At 36.8% G+C, this 16,899-nt stretch overlaps 1 protein-coding gene across 2 annotated transcripts in view; it reads right to left on the reverse strand.

The window, feature by feature from the left end:
- The window catches only part of LOC126281247 (stromal interaction molecule homolog), a 128,037-nt gene extending 111,533 nt beyond the window's left edge, over positions 1-16,504 (reverse strand). Inside the window, exons 1-3 of one of the 2 annotated variants that reach the window (XM_049980040.1) lie at positions 15,351-16,504; positions 14,259-14,404; positions 13,536-13,655 (exon numbers count right to left, since the gene is read on the reverse strand). In XM_049980040.1, the coding sequence (XP_049835997.1) occupies positions 13,536-13,655; positions 14,259-14,404; positions 15,351-15,561 (477 nt within the window). In that variant the 5' untranslated portion in view covers positions 15,562-16,504. The remainder of the gene's footprint in view (positions 1-13,535; positions 13,656-14,258; positions 14,405-15,350) is intronic. The other variant, XM_049980041.1, reaches the window with a different exon arrangement.
- Positions 16,505-16,899: the final 395 nt, after the last annotated feature.

The raw sequence follows: 16,899 nt of genomic DNA on the forward strand, positions 1-16,899 counted from the left end.
AAAAATGTGAAGACATTGAATACGAAATGATTGTCAGAAGGAATGACACAATTTATAGGAAACACAAAACAACATTAACTGAAATTAAAAGCAAAGGGCGGTAACATCAAGAGTGCAATGGGAATTTCACAGTTAAATGCACAGCTGAGTGTGGACAGATGGAAAGAATACGCTGAAGGTCTCTATGAGATGGTGGGCTTGCCTGACGACATGACAGAAGAAGAAACGAGGCAGTATAGAGGAGTATTAGAATCAGAATTTAAAGGAGCCCTGGAAGACTTAAAAATCAAATAAGGCAGAAGATATAGATAAAATTCCCTCAGAATTTCTAGACACATTTGGGGAAGTGGGAAAAAAATGATTATTCGTGTTGGTGTGTAGAACTTACAAGTCTGGCAATATACCACTCGACTTTTGGAAAAACCCATTCACACAACTCCGAAGATTGCAAGGACTGCCAAGTGTGAGACTTGCTGCAAAATCAGCTTAACAACTCATGCATCTGTTGCTGACAACAATATACAGAAGAATGGAAAAGAGAATAGAGGATGTGTTAGATAATCAGTTTGGCTTTAGAAAAGGGAAAGGCATCAGAGAGGCAATTCTGACATTGTGGTTGACAATGGAAGCAAGACTAAAGAAAAATACAGACACATTCATATGATTTTGCTGACCTAGGGGGGAAAAAAAAATAAAAAAAAAAAAAAAAAAAAAAATTCGACAATGTAAATTGGTGCAAGATGTTTGAAATTCTGAGAAAAATAGGGTAAGCTATAGAGAAAGAGTGGTAATATATAATATAAGCAAGAACTGAGAGGGAATAGTAAGAGTGGAAGATCAAGTACGAAGTGCTCAGATTAAAAAGGATTTAAGACAGGGATGTAGTCTTTCATCCCTACTGCTGTGTGTGTGTGTGTGTGTGTGTGTGTGTGTGTGTGTGTGTGTTTTGAGGTTTTCTGGCGCCAAACAGCGTGGTCATCAGCGCCCAAACGCATAGAAACAGGAACACATGCTGTGAAGGGACGAAGACGGACAGTGAACAAGGAGAACTGCTAAAAGAGACAGACCTTATGCAGTTCCAAATCCTCACATACAGGGGCAAAACAAGAGGAGAAGAAACACACTAAAAAAGGAATGGAAACACAATCTATACAGCGAAGCAGCGATGATGGAACAAAAGAAAGTCCAGGAGTGGATTAAAATTCAAGGTGAAAGGATATCAATGATACGACATTGCTATCCTTAAAGAAAGTGAAGATTTACATGATCTGCTGAATGAATGAACTGTCTAATGAATACAGAATGTGGAGTGAAAGTAAGTCCATAAAAGACAAAAATAATGGGACATAGCAGAAATGAGAAAGGTGAGGAACTAAACATCAAGCTTGGTGATCGTGAAATAGATGAAGTTAAGGAATTCTGCTACGTATGCAGAAAAATAGCCCACGACAGGCGGGGCAAGGAGGACATCGAAAGTAGACTAGCACTGGCAAAAAGGACATTCCTGGCTAAGACAAGTCCAATAGTATGAAATACGGACCTTAATTTGATGAAGAAATTTCTGAGAATGTATGTTTACAGCACAGAACTGTAAGTTGGTGAAACAAGGACTGTGGGAAAACCAGAACAGAAGAGAATTGAAGCATTTGAGATGTGGTACTGCAGGAGAATATTGAAAATTAGGTGGACTGGTAAGGTAAGGAATGAGGTGGCTCTCTGCAGGATCGGTAAGGAAAGTTAATATATGGAAAACACTGTCAAGCAGAAGTGGCAGGATGGTAGGGCATGAATTAAGACACAGGAAATAATTTCCATGGTACTACATTTCATCATAAGAATAAACCTGATTAAACAAACATGAATGTGATGATTGGTCAGAAACCATAACACACATACACTGGTGTTAGGCTCTTAGAAGTAGTGCCTAATTATGTAACAGATATCTTACTACTTAAATGAAATGAAGATATTCTACTTTATTAAAAGCCATCAATGTTTTTCTTAATCACGCATTCGCTATATAGTTTTTATTTCAAAAAATCATGTACAGTCACTGTCTCTGTACTGATGTGCCCTGTCACACTGTTAATATCCGGCATGAAAATGGCTGAGGCAGCTTCCTGCTCCGTAGTGAAAAGTGTGTGGAAAACTGTTCAAAAGTGCTGAGAAATATGTGGTTGTTCATGTTTTTCATAAATTTAGAGAAAAAAATCAACTTGAAGTTTTACGAGGGACTGTATTTAGTACAGCTGAAATACAAGTACATACTGCATGTATACTGAATTGTTAGTGTAGTAGACTGATGATCTGGTGTAGTTCATGGATTGATGGTTCAAGTTTTGCCTTGTTCATCTCTTCTTTTTTCCCTATTCAATGTGAAATACATATCTCTCGTAACTGTTCAATCCATCATCATTTTTTAATGAATAATGCACATCATGTTTCTAATTACATACTGCACACCAAATTCTTGTTTTCAGTTAAAATATAAATTCTTAATTTTGATATTTATGAAAGACTGCTAAAAAAGGTTGCCGAAATTAACAAAACATAATTTAATTTTTAAGACAAAAATTAAAAACCAAATACTCTTTATTTAGACTATGTCTATAGTTTTATACCACAGATGTCATCCTATACAAGTGATACATGTCATAGAAATACAAAAACAATTTTCACAGCATCGAGCATATGATAAAAATGTTGCATTTTTACATTTGCTACTGTACCATTACAATATCAAGCCAAGAGAACTTGTCCGGAGTCAAGTTAAAGGATTTGTCGCAAGAAATAAAAAGACTGTTAAGCTGCCAGATGTACTGGAACTAAAACACGCAGTGTTTTCATGTCACCGAATGCTGGCAGGATATAGAGCGACATGTCGTAAAAGAAGAGGAGAAAAGGCAGCGCCTGAGTGGCTTCGTCGATTCTACTGTCGATCGACTCATTATCAGTGCAGCAGATGACAGTCCCAAAATTGAAACGTGTTTCTCAGATGACTAACTGTAATTAATACCTTCAGTGGCTTCGGTATTGAATGGTGAAATCCCTGCAAATGCTTTTGCATAACACACAGCTTGCCCAGAAAAATATCCTGTATTTAAGTTAGGAATTTTCATCATTCTTGTTCATAATTACAATGCTATGTTAGCTGAGTAAGAGAGTGTTTTATGCTTTCGGTCTGGTCACCTCAGAAACATGCAGTAGTACTGGAGTTTTGCTAGATATTATTTTGTTCTCTCTAAAAAATTAAATGACATTCAAAGCTGTATTGTTTTCTGCTAGTCTCTTTTTTACATCTGAACTGCAACTGCTCACACCATTACAGGTTAATCAGACCAGCTAGCTGGCCGGTGCTGTCCAAGTTTAATGTACCAGGAAAGCTGTTGTTCCACATTATCGCGCAGCCTATGTGCTTGTAACAAGCATAAAATGTATCCTTATGATTATACTTGACTGTATTGTACCCAGCTTGACTTCCGGTTCATTAGAAACAAAATCCAATGGGTTTCAAGTAAACTGGGAAGAATACATGGTGCAATGTTTATCTTATGATGAACAGAGTATAGAGAGAGCCACAGAGGGGGAAAAATTTAGAAGAAGACAGAGATTGGAATAGATCAAGCAAATAATTGAGGATGTAGGTTGCAAGTGCTATTCCAAGATGGTGAAGTTGGGACAGGAGATGAATTTGTGGCGGGCATCAAACCAGTCAGTTGGTAGTAGTTGTTTCCTGAATACACACCATGGCTTATCATGGGTTGCTTTTTGAAAGAGTGCTGCACATCCTAAAATCTACCCGGCTAATATAAACACCTTGCGAGTGGAAGAAGAGTGCCAGTGACCTGCAACAAGAAACTACCCTGGACATCCATTCTATGCTGTCTCTCCTCAGCCTACGTGCAGTGGTGTAAACATCTAACAGCCTGAACTGCAGCACCACTGGAAAGTGAAAAATATCATGTAAGGATTGGTACTCTAGCTCATTTTTTGTTAGGCCTCCCTTTGTTCTAAATAGATTTTATTGTTTTTGTATTTACTTTCTTATTTGATGAGTAACTAACTGAAATAGTATAACTATAATATTTTATGGCTTTTACAACTGAGGATTGCCTTACAGAGGATGCATTTACGTAGCACAAAGAGTAGGGAAACAAGTGTGTGTGTGTATCTGATTTTATGTTTAGTTGACAAAACATGAACAGTTGTTCAGCAAATGCTGTACTAAGGTATGAACCACATGCATGTTAATAGAACCTTACTAGCAGATCTGGTGAAAATAATAGCACTTGCTCCAAATCTTAATTAAAGCTTTTCTGTTTTGCACTGTAGCAGCTGAAAGTGGCTTTTGAAGGCTGAAACTGGTTATGACTGTATCATAAAAAGCAACAGAGTCAAAAAAATTACCGTTTAAGAACACTGTTCTTATGAACTTAGCAGCATTGGGACTCTAGGCTCTGTTTAAGTTACATACAGTCGATTTACTAATTCGTCCAACATTTAACCACCATAGTGGGGATTTGTTTACAATACTGAAAAGTTGCTCACAAAGTCCTCTAACAGCATTACTGTGACCCAATTTGCTTAACATTTCCAGTAAGGGACAGTTAATTGAGTAACTTTCAAACGTAACATTCCCCCAGAAACTCTTCAGGTTTCCTAGGATGTTGAGAGCATTTATACCAATAGTTCAGCTGATTAGACGCAGGACATTGTAGTCCATAATTTAAGGGTGTACAATGTATGACCTAGCAAAGGAATCAATGATGTAATTGAGCTGCTGGAACTGGTTCTTAGGTTAAATTGCTTTAGATTTGGGGTGATGTCTTTTTACAAAAACAAGCTCTTGCAATGAGGTCCTCCTTGTGGTATTGTCTTGGCAACATTATTTATGAAAGATTGAGTCGGATGGTATGAGTCAGTTTCCAAAATACTCTTAACAAGATCATAGCTCTGTATAGGTATGTAGATGATGATCTCCTCCTTTTTGATGGGACACGTGAAGGATGTTATCAGTTTGCGGATGACTTGAATCACTCACATGGTGAGATTAAATTTACTACTCAGCACAATTTGCACGGCGGAGGGGGGCATTGCATTTCCTTATCTGGATCTTAATATTACCTTATGTGGTACTTAAACCAGATTTGATCTTTTCTGAAAGACAACTACCACACATACAGTGATCCGCATCTCCTCCAACCACCTTATCAAGTACAAGATGCCAGCCTGCAAGTTGCTTCTATACAGGCTTCATAGTGTCCCTTTGTTAAAAGAAGCCTTCCATAGGAAGTTCCAAATTAGACAGTACACAGCCTGCAATAATGGTTATGACAGTGAGTTTATCAATGGTATTAAATATGGTATCCTCAGAAAGATAACCCAATGGCTAGCACCCGTATCTATCCCAATAGTCAGAAGGCCACTGGTAGCAATGTATAATAAAATTCCATATTTTGGCAATATTTGAGAAAAGATTGGGAGACAATTACATTCCAAAAAATATTGAGTCAGCTTTCTTCATTCCTGGTAACACTGACACAAAGTATAGACCAAGAGAACACACCACTTGTTTAATATATAATGCAACTGGGGGATATTGTTTCATTTGCAATGACTGCCCCATGCAGTATGTCAGAGGAACTGGCAAGAGCCTCAGTACCATGTTTAAAGATCATCTCAGAGTTTCTCAATCAAAATCTACTTTGAGTACACATTTTCATGAACAGAGGCAGTCTGCCCCCCAGTAATTTAAAAAAAGTTACATTGCAAAAACAAGGGCCACACTTTAAACATCATGAAAGAGGTAGAAATCATGTGATATTTTAGTTGTTTTCCACACCAAACCCTAAATGGAGCACTGTAGCGTTTTGACAAATTTCGACTCCCTAAGTTAGTTGACATAACACTCTGTTCTTTCACTTAGTCTCCCTTTTCCCCTCCTGGGTCTTTCAATCTCCTAAACCCCCTCCATCAACAACCTCCTATGTTCCCTCATTATCTCAGGTTTCTTGTACATCTTCCTTTCAAGTTTATTTTTTTTTAAATTCTCAATTTTTAACAGCACATGAAGTATCAAAATTTACTACAGTCTTGTATTCTTTTAATTGTATGAAGTTTTTCAAAAACTACAAACAACAATTTCAGAATATTAATGTTTTTACAGCTTTTTCAGGGGCACGGTCTGCAATTCTGTTCCTTTGCTGTAATATATACATCCGGTGGTCCTCTAAGTCCTTAAATGCCCTTGGTTTGAGACTTTCCTCTAGAGAAGCATAACTTACAAATGAAAATAAATTTCAGCTGTTACTAATATAATACGTAATGTGATGTTTTTTCTTTATTTTCATTTACCATTCATTCATTTCCCCAAAAGACTACCAATCATTCAGTTGTGACTGTGCGTCATCAGCCCACCTGAGTCGTCTATAGCTTAGCTGCTTACTTCCACGCTATACGTAAGAGGGAACACATGGTCAAGTCCTCGTTCGGGAGCAGCGGTAAGTATGTTTTTCATGTTCTATTTATCCATCAGTTACCTGTTTACTTGATGCATTTTGTCCAGGTTACTTAAAATATGCCCCCGTTTTGCTGTAACCACTCCCCGGATTTTTCAAGCTCACTGGATATTATGTCTTTATAGTTTTTCATAACATTTTCACGTTAGCAGTGGATCACTACAGTATAATTTGTTTAAGTCCCATCCACCATATTGGATCGGAATCCATGCATCCAGCTGTTTTATTCAACGACATACCGCCTTTTAGTGGTGTTTCATTTTGACAGACAATGAATGTCTGGTGCAAAGTTTCAAGCTTTTTAGTTTTACTGATTTTGTTGTGCGAGTACAAATATTACACTATCTTGTGTAAGAGCATGTAAAAGTTTTTAAAAAGCACTAGAAAATTATAAACATTTTTAGAAAATTATATCAGTTGATGCCTTAGGGTTGTTATTCATTCTTGATTTATTGTTATGTAGATGATCACCTCAAGATGTGACTCTTAGTGCCATGAAACCGGTAGTGATCTAAAAATAAAAAAATAAAACTAAATTCATGACAACTATGAACCCAACTTCAAAGAAAAACCCAATAAAATTTGTAATCTGCAGTTGTGTGCATGGAAATAAAGACAGACTGCATCCAAAATATGAAAAGCTTCAAGGACCATGATGGAAGCACAATAATTTGAGGATACACTTCTATAATTAAGTAAGCAGACGATAAATCAGCTGAATTGGAGGAATTCAGTTTGGTGACAGAAAATGGAAAATATGAAAAAGAAAATCTATGGATAGAAAGAGATTTTGAAACACAAAAGGTCAGCTGAAAATATAAAAAAACATCCTATACCATCAAGAAATATTTGCCATTAGTTTTATTTGGATTGTAATATGTAGCAGTGAATAAAGAGAATTTTTGTTGTTGATAGTTTTGAAACGTAGCCATGGAGAAAAAAAGCTTTAAGTGGACCTGGGCATTGTAGTTTTCACCAGATTTTGAAATTTAATAACTCAAAAACTTCTATTGGAATGAAACTTTAAGCAAGCAATTAGTATCAGGTTACCTTCCATTCGGAAAGCGGATGCACTCAACGACTGATACGTGGCTTATAAATTATAGAGTGCAGCAATCAGATATACTTTTATAGATTTTACTACGCAAATCCAGGTTTTGGCTAGCCATTCACAATGCACTATTTTCTATTCTCAATGCGTGTGTCCCTGTTGTTCGGGTGTCAGTCACAGACAACAAATAAAATCTAAAAAAGGACGACTGATTTCTGCACTCCATAATTAATAAGTAATTAGTATATTGTGATCTCCAAGTGAAAAAAATTACAAACTGTGGAATTCATAGTGGAGTGAATATTTATCATCATTTTACATACTGAATTACATGTAAATTTTATTTTAGGTCACTGTACTTCCACACTATTCAAAATAAAGAGTCAGAGTAAATTCTTTTAATTATTAACTTGTTGAAACAGTGAAACGGAAATATTTACCAATTTGTTGTTTTGTGTATTTAAAAAAAAATTGTTTAGAAGTCAATTTTTTCTCTTAGTAATTTGAGAATGTATGACACGCTCCAGCTTAAAATATTTAACACATTGTTGAACATGTGGTTCAATGTGTAGGCAAGCACTATATTATTAGTCAAGCAAAATTTTGTTTTTGCAGCTTTAAGATGGGATGAGAGAATGATACAGAAGTATGCAAAAATGTTGGTTACTGAAAATTAAAGATTTGCATGTCTTTTCTTAATAACATGCCAAAACATTCCAGTTCCATTCTCTTGTGATTCCGAGAGTCCTTTCCATCTGCTTTAACTTACTTTCTTTTCTTTGTTACTCTGGTCTCCTTTGTCATACTTTCAGTGGTGTTTTCAGCTTCAGCAACACATTACCTCTCGACCTGTAGCAGCCCACTTTCATGTTGTCCCCAGTTTGGCATCTAGGCTGCTCACAGTTTTTAATCTGCCTGTCACTCAATCATTGAAACTTACTGTGGCATCCATAACACCAATCTGAAAAGCTGAAAGGCCAACAGAAACTTTTTGGAAAGCATTCCCAAACTTTCATTCGGAATATGTTTTCCATGTAAGCATTTTTCCAGGAGTTTAGAATCTGAAAGATACTGGCTTTAGTTCTACCATAACAGTTTCTGGTATGGGGTGTGAATGTGTATGTTTCTGTCCACTTGCTTCACACCTATTATACTTGCACCATTAAGTGTTTCCTTTTGGGCAGAGTCCATTCTTTGGATCCTCAATGGTGGATATTCTGTGGAAATAAATTGCCCAGATAGCTTTCCTCATGTCACTGATGTTCTCACAGTTTCTCCTGATGGATAGACCATAACATTGTGTAAGATTTTCTACTTCTGATGTACTGAATGTGTTGTCCACCTTTGCTATCAGAGTTTCTTCATGCCACATCCCTGCAGACTTTAAGACTTACCCTCTTTCTCTTCTGCACATGTTCTATATATCCCATTTTTTAATTTCAGATTCACCATACAGCTTAGCAGCCACAGCACTTTTGATGCTCTTATGGTCACCATCACCAAGGGTAGCAATTAATCTACAAAAAGCAGACTGCCCCTAGCTTTCCATACCACCACTGAAACCTTTCAGTTTTTGGCACATCTATGTTCATTTTCCATAGTTTTACAATCTTGACAATGTTCTGTGAGACATTCATAGTATAGTGCATTGCCTGTATCTACGGAGGTAACTGCGGCAACTCTATTCAGCGATTTACAGCCACTTTTGCCAGGATGTATCCTTGCAGCAACAATATCAGTAGACTGACAAATACCTACAATTACTTTCACTGGCCTCTGCATATATGATTCACTGACTTCTGTTAGGCCATTATGCAATAGTTAATACTACCTCTCAAATTTGATGACAGATGGCAATGGCAACTCCTTTATAATACAGAATATCTCGGCTGCCTTTCTTTACCTTTCCAATACAGTTCGCGGCATTACCAAGGCAAATATATGCTTCACTATATTTTGTGCATCTTACAGGTTGTGTCATTGTAAGTTCCATTACTTTACACATTTGACTTCCCAATACAATTTTGCCAGATTAGACCTCTTCTCTAACTTCTGTCCTTACTAAAACAAAGGGATTTTTCATTCCCACAGTATTTTTATATTTAGCAACAGACAAAAGCAATTCTGAAAGCCCGCACTTACTAATTAAAATGTAAGATGCTTCAAACTGCATTTTGAAGCACTGCTTTATGATTTTTTGGAGTAACCTCATTTCACTGCAGCATAACAGTTTATTTTTTATTTTTACGATAGCCAACTACACGTTTGTGTTGATTAATGTAAAATTTACAACTACAATTATACTTTACTGTTCTGGTTTTTTATGATGTAAAATGGTTGACACATGCAGTCACAACAATAAGTTTAAAACACATATGCACACGAAAAACACAAGTAAACTCGAGTGATTTACTTGTACCAAAAGGAAGACTGCTTGCAATAAATCCCTGCTCATAGTACACTCCAAATTTTCAAGGTGGTTGTTGTGGTCTTCAGTCCTGAGACTGGTTTGATGCAGCTCTCCATGCTACTCTATCCTGTGCAAGCTTCTTCATCTCCCAGTACCTACTGCAACCTACATCCTTCTGAATCTGCTTAGTGTATTCATCTCTTGGTCTCCCTCTACGATTTTTTCCCTCCACACTGCCCTCCAATATCAAATTGGTGATCCCTTGATGCCTCAGAACATGTCCTACCAACCGATCCCTTCTTCTGGTCAAGTTGTGCCACAAACTTCTCTCCTCTCCAATCCTATTCAATACTTCCTCATTAGTTATGTGATCTACCCATCTAATCTTCAGCATTCTTCTGTAGCACCACATTTCGAAAGCTTCTATTCTCTTCTCGTCCAAACTATTTATCGTCCATGTTTCACTTCCATACATGGCTACACTCCATACAAATACTTTCAGAAATGTCTTCCTGACAAATCTACACTCGATGTTAACAAATTTCTCTTCTTCAGAAACGCTTTCCTTGCCATTGCCAATCTACATTTTCTATCCTCTCTACTTCGACCATCATCAGTTATTTTACTCCCAAAATAGCAAAACTCCTTTACTACTTTAAGTGTCTCGTTTCCTAATCTAATTCCCTCAGCATCAGCCGACTTAATTCGACTACATTCCATTATCCTCATTTTGCTTTTGTTGATGTTCATCTTATATCTTCCTTTCAAGACACTGTCCATTCTATTCAACTGCTCTTCCAAGTCCTTTGCTGTCTCTGACAGAATAACAATGTCATCGGCAAACTTCAAAGTTTTTACTTCTTCTCCGTGGATTTTAATACCTACTCCGAATTTTTCTTTTGTTTTCTTTACTGCTTGCTCAATATACAGATTGAATAACATTTTCAAGGATATTATGCAAATAAGTTGCTATGTAAACGGCAGAGCCAAAATGAAATAATGAGAAATGTAGGCAAGGGATTGTGTTTGACAGCAGTGTGACAGCCATGTGTTCAAGTGCCGCATCTGCTTTAGGAAGGCAGGTAAACACGAAAATGATGAGGTACTATACATGAAATACATGTTTTTAGATTCAGGAAGAATCACAGAATTTTATTAAATAAAACATTTTCCCCTTTTTTACCCACATGATGTCCAGATCCCCTTAAGTAGAATGGCTAGTAGAATGATGAAGTAATAAAAATAGCTGGAGAAAGAAAACCAGTGGGAATGTTAAAGATCAAATTGTGCGCAACCAAAGGTAATTGAAAAAAAAAATATAGCAAGAAGACAGGGAGAAAATTTACTATGCTGGATGTCATTAAAAACAGGAGGAGTTATTAGCAGGTTAAGAAGGTGGCATGGGACAGCAGCAAATAGGTAGCGTGATCGATGCCAGTTGTAAGACACTTCTGGTACTACTATCCAATATTTTAAGGGTTATTAACTGCTTTTCACAAAACAAATGGCCTTGATCACACTATTTAAAACTATGCAATCATTTTCTTTTGTGTGTCAAGGCCACTGAGTTTTCAGATGGGTCATAACTTTCTTACTTGATAAATACTTAATTTGGTATGTGGAGATAGAATATTAGCTACATAAATTGCATTTGCAATAGAAAGACCATGGCATACAATGTGATTTTCATATCCACAAAATCAGTATAGGTAGGATTTTCTAAATAAATCCTTGCCTCATTGGAAGAATGTTAGAAAGTAAGAAGGCAGTTGCTCTGCACACAAGAAAGCTTAAAATGACTGTATAGTTCGTAAACATTTGAAAAGATATATGGTACATATCTGTGCCCAAGCACAATGTCCAACACACAGCATTAAGTACATAGTTTGAAAGCTACCCAAAATGTGAACTGTAACTGCAAAATAAACAACTTAACAGTTAACTACAAAAATATCTACAACAAAAGGTAATTCTGTGGCTGCTGAAATGAAAAGATCTCAAAACATGTAAAAGAGTGACCAAAACCTTAAAAGTTCAATCAGGAAATAATGGTTTGGCAAATGTATGTAATACTATAAACATGACCAATGAAAAATGTATTTCAATCGGAGGGGTTGTAAGTAGTGCTCAGGTAGCTCAGTTGGTCAGCACTTGTGCAAAAAAGGCAAAGGTCTCAAGTCCACGTCTCTGCCCGGCACATCTATCCGGAAGGTTCCATTCGACGCACACTCCACCGCAGAGTGAAAATTCATTCTAGAGAGAACATATTTGCTTGTTTACAAGTTACAACAAGCACTTTTCGGACAACTACATTACCAACTCAAGATAAGATGACAATAAAAAATAGGCGTAGCTACCAAGCTACTGAATTTGTTCTTCCTACTTGGTAAACACTGTATGAAATGACACTTAAAATATATTAGCAGCTCTAAGCATATAACAGACACCACACAGCAAGCTTTCCAAGTGTACACCTTCATGTCATTTGTAAGTGGATATTTTCCTTGAATTGCCAGTTGGTTTTTTTAAAACAAAAAACAAACAGGAGGCAGCCTTCTGAATGGTAACAGGTTCACCTGCCCACTTCATGAAATTGCATCTACCACAGAAACAATATAATAGAAGACACTTAGCCACAGCTAATTAAAATGAAACATTCACTATTTACTGATTAACCACTGAAGTAAACCTTCCTGTTTAAAATTGTACAAAAGTTCGGACCATGGATACTTATACTTTCTTCAGATTTAAATAATGGCTTATGCCTGTTAACACCATATATTTTCCAACATAACTGTTTTGTTACTATCTGAACTGTACAGTTTCTGATGTATGTTTTTGGCACTTTAAATCAACACATCATATTTTTAATTATATAACCAAATCTCTAAAAAGTAACTTCTACACACTTTAGCACTAAGCTCCACATATCTAGTATCCAATTTTTTTATGCTCACTGTTAATACAACATACAAAATATCTGGTTTCATCATCACTTTGATTTTACAGTACGGCCAAGATTTTTACTGGAGGGTTTGCAGAACAACACAATTTTGAAGGTATAGTTAACTGCTTCTATAGCTCAAAACCAAAGCTTAACTTGTATTATGATCTTAAAGAATTAATTTAAATCAAAATCTAACAATAGGGGCCCCATCTTGTCGGCAGGCACAAAATATCCTACTACGTAGGCAGGCAATTCCTCAATAATACTGAAAATCTACTGTTTCTGCTGCATGCTGAAAGGTTTCATTAGCAGACTAGCAACAAAGAATAAAACTTATATCTATTGTTCAAATATGACTAGAAACATGAATGTTTGGAATATGTAGTCTAGATATGAAGAAAAATGAAAACTATTGTGTGTAACAATTTTCTAGTGAGAAAACTTTGTATTGGGAAACTTCTGAAAACTAATGTAACACACACACTTTCAGTGAAATAAATGATACTGTTACCCATGCTCAGATCCAGCATCAATGAAAGGTAACAATTATGCTGAAAGCTTTGACACTTTAAAAATCAGCAAAATGTACTAATAAATGAGGGAACACACTTCAGAGCGAATCCAGGCTTCCCATAATTCCTTCACGGAGATATGCTTGTCATTATTGCGATGGAATGCTTGTTGCCTCCGTTCATGACCCTCTGCATAGTTCAATTCTTCTCTCAAAAACTGTAAAAAAAATTAAAGTTTTTCTTTCCATGAAATCTTATTGTGGCACAATTTAAATGAATATAGCTTTACATTACCACTCAAAAATTCTAGTGATCACATAGTATGCAACAATCATCAGGACTTACAACAGGCCCTACATAACTGATCACTCAAAAATTAATAATATGAGCACATTAAGCGGTTAAATGATGATTACGGGTTTATGAAATTCACTATTATACATGAAAGTATACAGAGTAATAAAATCTACAGTACCTTGCCACACTATTTCCAGAAAAAGAAGTGACTACGCGGCCTACATGGAAAATGAAGGGAAGAAGAAAAGAGCCTAATCATTGTAGAAATACTGTAGGCCTAACCACTGGCAACAACAAAGTCCAAACATTAGATCCCACGTTAGAAAATACAATTACTGTGCTAAAGGTAAAAACAGTTTGAGAAAAATGAGTTGTGCATATCAAAGTTAAAACATGGAACAAATGTCATCAACACTCTAGACTTAATTTATAAACAAACACACCAACACAATGTCAAGAGTGCTACAGGTGCACACATCTTTGAACATCTTATATGAACCTATACATTAAAGTAGAGGTATACCTCATCTGATTCAGAGAGATCTACATTCCCATTTGCATCATCATCCAACTGCCTATGCAAAGAACGTATGGCCTCTAGACCCACACGATCCTCTGAGGCCTGTGTCAGACAAGCAGCATCATCATCACTGCAGCTTTCACCAATAGCTGTGGTATAAAGACACTAGCATTAAATACTTCTTATTGACAACTCTGTTTCAATCTATATTAAGGTTATATTAACACCACACATACCGAATCTAGTTATGCTGGTAATGTTTGTTACCTCTGTCTGTGGGCAATAGATCATTAATCACGAATTACATGCATACACACAAAATTTACATTAGGCATGAATTTGAAAGCATGTTAGAACACTGGCAGTAAGGCAGGAAAGGTGACAAATTCTTTAACTATCGTTGAAGATCACAGACATCGCCTTCTGAACCATTCTGAGATATTTACCATACACTGTAAATAGCAAGCGTCCGAGACAGAAAATTCTATTAAATGAAAACAAAATTTAACAAGGTCGCCAATACAGCAATAATTCGGGTAAAAGCAAAACAAAACGCACATGATATGAACGTTAATGACATTACAACTTCCTCTTATGAAACACGCGAATATAATGTTGAGTTACTGTATAGCGTTAATTGCAATTGACTGAGAAAAGTAATGCTGAATCGTAAACACAAGGCCGCAAATCATAATACCAACTGACCGGATAGGTCGCAAACTAAAAAACAACGTTCAGTATAATATAAATATGCTGAACTATTAGCCTTGATGTATGTAATTTTCCACCGACAAAGCCTTATTAAAGTACGAAAGTCCTATTAGCCTACATGAAGTTGGCAAAGAACCACGTGCAACAGCAACGGAGAATAGGCACACTTTTAACATTTTTCACGAATTGTATCCACAGTCTCTTAAACAACTGTGTCAACTTGCAGTGGTATATAAAACTAAACACTCTTGATTCAAAATATTTCTCTTTGTAGTCATTAGTGCTAAAGTTAATAAGAGCAACACAGACAAACTGACAGACAAATTACTCTGCTTAATGTTTACATCGAAGTAGTTCACGTTCATTACCAAATTAGTATGTTACCTGCTTCTAGTCCAGCTGTGTAAGAGTCTGAATCACTGAAGACAGAATGGGAACTAGATCTGCTTAACAAGTTTCCAGAGGAATGCGAAGATTTGAAGGTTCTTTCCTGTCGTACATCTTCATGTGATTTACTTTCACTGTTTTCTCCATAACAGAAGGGCACAAGGAGGAGGCACAGAACTGACACAGTTTTGGAAACGGCTATGTGCATTGTATCAGTTGAAACACACTTTTATTGATTCAAATTAATGCAAAACCGAGTAGTACTTCACCTCGCACACTCATTCCTCTTGCACTAAAATCTCACAGCATACGCTACTGCACACGCACAGCAAAATACTTATTACAAACAAATACTGCTACACACAGCTACACACTTCAAGGTTGACGGTCTTCTTGCTCTTACCCGAGGTCAAGGAATAAAAGAGGCAAAGAGTCACATAGTGCTGGCAATTTCCGATGGCAGAAAATGCATAGATGTATTAACTTCTCTGGTGACGAAGGTTAGACTTCAGAACTGCACCAAGGAGCAAAAAAAAAAAAAAAAAAAAAACCAAAAAAGGACAAACTCATGTAGAATAAAACTAAGTGATTAATAGATTAAGTATTCATTAAAAGAATTATTTATAAGTTCCGTTATTATTCGATCCCCAATAAATTATTTTTACTAATTATGCTCCGCCAGTCACTAACTGAATTAGTGTGTTCCGTAATACTGTCATGAATAAAACTGATTAGGTGTGGGACATGAGCCAAAGTATTTGTGAACAGACAGAAGTAGCTGTTATAGACTGCATTAACTATAAATTGTCATTAAACTGCTACAAACTACTTGTTGTTAATGAGCTGAAGTTAACACAGTGTAGTCGTATTGCTAGAATCGTCGTTGACCGTGTCTTCGTGTAGCCAGCAGGTGTGTTAAATGACATTATTGTATATGCGAACTGTCTCTTTATTGCGTTCGCCTACAGAGTAGAATTCTCTATAAAGAAATAGCTAGCTCGTGACTTGACGATACACAACGATCGTACGAATAAAATGTTTCTGAACAAGAAACTGTTCTTGTCGCTAAGATAAGAACAACACACGAACACATATAAAAGTCATAACACTCTCTGACAGCTCGGAATAATTCACCTTCGATGACAGCGCCCCTGGCGGCTGACGCGGAAACCCGATTGACAGCTGCGCAATATCGATATTTATACATTAGTGCGCAACTCGACACTACACTTCATTGCGAGAGAAACTTAAACTCGGCCGCCACCACGACATCCACTGGCCCCGGGGGAAGGACAGTGCCGTCCAGTTGGTGCACCAGAAAGTGTACCCGCCGCCTAGAGCTCGTTGTAAAACGGCGGTCCGCGACAGGTAGTGGCTATCACAATTTGTCGTCATGTGCAGTGGATAGTCAAAGCAAAGGTGGATGCCAATGTTTCTGCAGACTTCTTATCCAGTGGAGCTGCTTCCAGCCAGCGTCTAAGGCGATCGATTGTGGTAAGAATATGTTGTCGTCTCTTGGAAGAAGGTAGCGGAACCATGAAGACGA

This window comes from Schistocerca gregaria, chromosome 7 (genome assembly GCF_023897955.1).
Source record: "Schistocerca gregaria isolate iqSchGreg1 chromosome 7, iqSchGreg1.2, whole genome shotgun sequence".
Lineage (NCBI taxonomy): Eukaryota > Metazoa > Arthropoda > Insecta > Orthoptera > Acrididae > Schistocerca > Schistocerca gregaria.